At 39.8% G+C, this 6,000-nt stretch overlaps 1 protein-coding gene across 7 annotated transcripts in view; it reads left to right on the forward strand.

The window, feature by feature from the left end:
* Positions 1 to 5,682, forward strand: part of nek6 (NIMA-related kinase 6) — a 339,425-nt gene extending 333,743 nt beyond the window's left edge. For all 7 annotated transcript variants that reach the window (XM_072565784.1, XM_072565783.1, XM_072565781.1 and 4 more), the window contains one exon: positions 4,236 to 5,682. In XM_072565784.1, coding sequence (XP_072421885.1) covers positions 4,236 to 4,346 — 111 coding nt within the window. In that variant the 3' untranslated portion in view covers positions 4,347 to 5,682. The remainder of the gene's footprint in view (positions 1 to 4,235) is intronic.
* Positions 5,683 to 6,000: the final 318 nt, after the last annotated feature.

Consider the following 6,000-nt stretch of genomic DNA (forward strand, 5'->3'; position numbering starts at 1 on the left):
TGCAGCAACATTTCTGTAGATTATATCATTTCAGAGTGAACGATGTAGTGGTATTAGATCATTGGGGCTGAATTCTGTCACCTACCTTGAAGGTCCTTTGTAGAAGTTGCAAGTGGGAACTGACCCTTCATTGGTTAGCTGTAGGAACCTCAGCAGCATAATGCCAATGGTGGCAAGTTCACTGGTTGCTGCCAGGATCATAGTTCTGTTAATGATGAGCACTTGCCTCTGTGAGTGCCAGCACAACCAAACAACCAGCAACTCAGCAGTGCCTCCACTAGCAGTGGACATTGCTGAGGCTGCAGCTCTAGCAGGAGGGGCCCTCACTGGTGGGTATATTTGCTGACAATTGCATTGTGGGCCGGCAGGGCAAAGCAGCCAGGCCTCAACCAAAAGGTTTGCTGAGGGTACCAATAGTGCAGTTACAACAAGGGTACGTTATTGTCACTGGGAGGGTCACTCCATGAGTCATAGAATGCATATAAAGAAACCTCACCACCACCGGCCCTATGAACATGCTGCAAAATTGCCAGATTGACTTTCTCCTTCCATGGAGGCAGCCTCTGCAATTTCTTACCAATATGCCGACCATTGTCAGCATAGCATAGCAGTGAGAATTAATCAGGCTTTCCTCCCAATGTCTCTCCTCTCAATGTTGCCTGCTTTCCAACCTCCCAACCCATCAATGAGCCAGGAAGATTTAACCCATGCTTTGAAATGGATCCCTTGAAGAATCAGTTTAGAGTAATAGAGTCATAGAGACGTCAAGCATGGAAAACTCATCCATGCCAAACAGATATCCTAAATTAACCTTGTCCCTTTTGACAGCATTGGCCCATATCCCTCTAAACCTTTCCTATTCGTATACCCATTCAACGTTCTAATTGTAAACTGAACAGCACAGGCAGTCAGCTGTGAAAGTTCACTGCCTGGTCAGTCAGCTGTGCACTGCTCCTTTCTTTCACCACCCAGCTCTCCTTCTTAATTTAAAGTAATGTTGTTTTGTTCTAAATCATCAGAAGTTCAAAATGTTAACACTGAGGTATAAAGTAGAAACATCTTATATTACAGTTGCATATCAGTACAATAGACTGCATGGGGTAAATGTTCAGTCTTTAAGGCTGGCCTCCTGGATGGGACCCTTGCCATGACAATGGTCACCCTTATGACAACAGTAACACTGGTGCCCTCAACAGACCTCCTAATTGCAGGGGCCTGGTTGCCTTGCCCTGCTGTCCACAACACAATTCGACTGTGAGTGAGTGTGTACTGGATTAGTGGTGCTGGAAGAGCACAGCAGTTCAGGCAGCATCCAACGAGCAGCGAAATCGACGTTTCGGGCAAAAGCCCTTCATCAGGAATAAAGTGAGTGTGTCCTGTCATGAGGGGCACCTTGGAGCTGCAGCCCCAGAAACGTCCACTAATCATGGTGGCACTGCTGAGCTTCTTTCTGTTTGTTTCTGCTTGCAACTCTTGGAGACAGGCAGTCATCCTTAACAGGCTGGGACCCTGGCGTCAGCCTGTTAGAACATGGAACATTACACTGCAGCCCTTGATGTTGCACCTACCTGTGGAACCAATCCAAAGCCCATCTATCCTACACTATTCCATTTTCATCCATATGTTTATCCAATGACCATTTAATTACTCTTGAAGTTGGCGAGTCTATTACTGTTATAGGCAGGGCGTTCCATGCCCCTACAACTCCCTGAGAAAAGAAACTACCTCTGAGATCTATCTGATATCCATCACCCCTCAATTTAAAGCTATATCCCCTCATGCTATCCATCACCATCCGAGGGAAAAGGCTTTCACTGTCCAGCTTATCTAACCCTCTGATTATCTTCTATATGTTAACTGGCATAATTTGTGTGAACCAGATAGAAGAATCATTGCTGATAGCGGAATTGGATGGAATTTCCACCCAGTGAATTGAAGAGAAGGAAAACACAGCGATTCTGCAAGCATGTACAATTCTTTCCATAAGACTATCTGTTCGCCATTCCGTATTGTTGATGCTAACATCCAGGCAGAGAAGGAAACCTATGGAATTCCACCCCAATTAATCCAACATGCAGCAAGAAAAATATATTGAATTAAGTTAACTTTCCGATGAATTTGGTGAAGTGGAAAGGGGTGGGAGGCTCCACACTGGATTATGCCGTGTAGGTGTGGCCCTCCCTAAGGGCATTGTGGGTCAATCCACGGCACATGGACTGCAGACGTTCACATGTCAGCTCACCACCACCTTCGCCAGGGTATCTAGGGCAATAAATTCTGGTTAGCCAGTGATTCCCATATCCCACAAAATGAATAAATAACAAAAAAAGACATTCATGGAGCTGAATTCTGATCCAAAACAAACTCAATTTGTTCTTCCTCTGTTCGCCTGTTAACAAGTTTGTAACTCGGAATAAATGCGTCAACTATCTGTAGCAGATAGAAATCTTATCTTTGTCCTCAACGAGTAAAGATGAAGATGAATGGTGCAGTATTCCTAAAACGGAGCCTTCAGTTACAAAAGTACACCAACTGAGCTTGGCTGAGGATTTGAGAAAAGATTTTGCATACTGTGTTTCTTTCATAAGCGACAAATTCTTGATGCCTGGCAGGTGCAGAATTGATTATATCCGTTATATATACAGATCAAAAGAATTGCATTCAAGGCTTCAATCTAGAATCATGAAACCACTCCTGTGCAATCCAGCAGTATCCCTATAGGGATGGCAACATTAGTCTTAAGGTGGACCAGGATATCATGTCAGCTGGGACAGTGGAAAATAAGTGGACTTGTGCAAGTTTGCACTTGTACAGTTGTTAAACATACAGTGACTTTTCCAGATCACTGTAAAACTTCACTGTCAAATTACTTCGAGCCCACCAACAGGCAAGTAGTCAACTGAGTTACCAAAGCAGCAAGTTTCTTTATCATCGGCGTGCAGCTATCCATTAACCTACAATAGAATCATCACATGAATTGGTCCCTTTAGGAGGCATTGTGCGAGCTCATTTACTGCACAACACTTTCAATAAAATTGGACTGCCTTTTATATTAAGTGAGCTACATTCTGTTTTCCTTCATGGGTTAAAAACCATAGAAACATATTATGAAACTAAACTGGGCTGAACAGGATAATTAGATCAACCTGTTTTTTGACGATCACATAAACTATGTTTCAGTAAATTGAACCTTCCCAAGTAACTCTGATAATTTCACAAAAGGGTTGAAGATTTATGTGAGTACATGTGAAGTGTTTTTTGTGTTTGGCAATAATAGTGAGACCAATAATGGTGTTGCGGTATTACTGTAAAATAAAATACAAGATGCACAGAATGATATAATAACCATTCCCTCCACTGTAGCACATCCTTTGATAAAATATCTTAAAAACTTTAGTCTTTACTAGCCAATATTTTTAACACCAGGATTACTGATTTGAACTGAGGGCTTTTGTGAAGGTTCACCTCATTCTCAAGGACTGCTAGTTCATATGTATGTGCCTAACTAGTCAGGTTAAAATGTAAAGTTTTTCCCATTAATTATTTAAAAGTGAAGTAATCAATCAAAACCAGAAGGCAGTTTTAAGCATTTTCTTGATTTTAACATTAATTACAAAGCATTGACAAAGAACAGTTTCACAAGCAGTTGAGAGTAGTTGTTAGATAATCATCGGTTTAAATCAAATGATGCAGTTTGGCATAGCAGGCAAGGAATCTGGAGATTTCTCACAGATTTGAATTTCGAGGAGTATTTTCACAAATTCGAGTTTGCTTCCAAAAATCATAATTATACTTCACTATGCAAGCTTTAAATTGGATAGAGGAGTCAGCATTTTGCATAGTTAATGATGCTTTGTATGGTAGTTTTTCATTACGGCTGCATACGGTGCCATAAGTTTCCGAATCTGCTTACACTGCAGTTGGTTGTCATTCTGTTCTCACCTCATGTATCTTCATGCTGCTGAAGATGATGAGCTTGTATTGCTGTCCTTTGTCCCAAAGAGGGTGGGGCATCAGTCTCACTTGCTGCAGTGCTTACTAAGAAATTCACTCGGCTCTGGACTATATTCCCAATAAAACCATGGTGTCAAGTACCTCATAATCTTCACAGCATTTAGCCACAGAACAGTATTCCCACTAGTTGCAATAGTGTTGCAATTTCTTTAATGAAAAATATGTTATAAAGCAGTGTGCTATCCTTTTGTGTAACAAACTGTATTTCTCTCATTCTTTAGTTAAGAGAGTTGGTGATCATGTGCATCAACGCTGAACCGGATCTTCGACCTGACATTAGTTACATGCATCAGATGGCCAAGCAGATGCACGGATGGACATCAAGCACCTGAACATGATAAGCTGGATGAACATTTACAAAAGAACAATTGTCTCACAATCCTGCTTGAATATTGTTAAACAAACACAAATGAAATGCCACAGTGAAGATTTCAAGAAAGCAGAATCATTAATGGAATATGATTGAGCCATTTGGAGTTGAACAGCACTGTAAGGACTGATACTGTTAGATTAGCTCCCAACAATTGTAGGATGGTTAAGCTCTGCCATTTGATCCAGTGAAAATATATAAGGTTTCATGGTTCCATGTTCCTCTAGAAAAATATATTTATGGATGTACTTTCTAATTTCATACACTTATCTCTGTTTATAAGTTACGATAAAGTAAAGAAGGTAAAAACATGAGATTGTGCTGAGACCAAACAAAATTGAGAACACACTACAGGTTTGGATATATTGCTGCCGGGGTGTGGCATGATAAAAATGACAAACAAAATATGCTTAACTGGACAGAAAAATAAATGATCTATAAATAATAATAAAAATTGATAGTTTTACTAACATGTTACTTTAGAAAAAAACAAGTGTACTTTCTCTTTTCATTTATTTAGCATACTTTCATCATGCCTTTGCACAAGACATAATGTCTTTGTAGGCAAGTACTCAAGTAGCAGTATTGTAATAGAATCTAATTCATTTCTGTCTTATCAGGACTTGACACTATGTACTTAGATTTTACCTAAATTACAGTGACAGATGATATTTTAGCATTGATTGACATATTGACTTGTCCTATGGAATTTTCTATGCGATCAGCTTTTAGGTCTTTAGCTGGAGACTTTATTAACATTAGCTATTGAAAAGACCTTAAGATCTGGGAGCCCCATTGAATCGGCCCCACCATTTGATCATGGCTGATATGTTTAGAATTTAGTTTAAGTGAGTTGTTGATCATGTGCATTAGAATTAGAACTTGGTGTGCTTTTTATTGTGACCAATAAAGCACCATCTGGAAAACGTGCTGCAGTCAGCCAAACCTTTCTTTTTACGAATGAACTTCTATCTAATGAGCTGTATCTAGATTTTAAAGATACCATCAGGTGTTGTCCACCTTTCCAATAATATTTACAGAACAAGTCCAGCTTATTTTGTATGGATAAAATCGAGAGCATTTTTACTTAGTGATATGATGTTGGTTTCACTGAGTAAGTCTGTTGGCACAGATATGCTACTCTGCTTTTTAGGCTGAGAGCAGTGTCCATTCTTTTCTTCCTCTTTGCCATGTTTAAACGAGTTCACTTCTAACACTATGTGCTATATATAGACTATTCTGCAATTCTTTTTGTAATACTTTTACATTCGTTGAAATAAAAGTAATGTCACTTTTAATTATGCAGCTTTTGGTTGATCAATCCGCAGTGAGGAAATGATGCAGCACCATTTCTTGAGCATCATTCAAAAGATGAAATAACATTTACATTATGTCCAGAAAGCCAGAGCAAACTGGGCTAAGTGAGTACATGAAATTCATAATGGCCCAGATTGATATCATTGTAACAACAGCAACATTTTCAACACTCCCTGTCATTACACCTGTGAAACTGACAGCAGCAGCTGGTAAATGCAGAAATCTAAAGTTTGCTGTCACTGATTCCATAGCATGAGCTGTTGGAAGACCCCATGGGTCTTTAGAAATCACTGAACTGA

This window comes from Chiloscyllium punctatum, chromosome 49 (assembly GCF_047496795.1).
Source record: "Chiloscyllium punctatum isolate Juve2018m chromosome 49, sChiPun1.3, whole genome shotgun sequence".
Classification (NCBI taxonomy): Eukaryota; Metazoa; Chordata; class Chondrichthyes; order Orectolobiformes; family Hemiscylliidae; genus Chiloscyllium; species Chiloscyllium punctatum.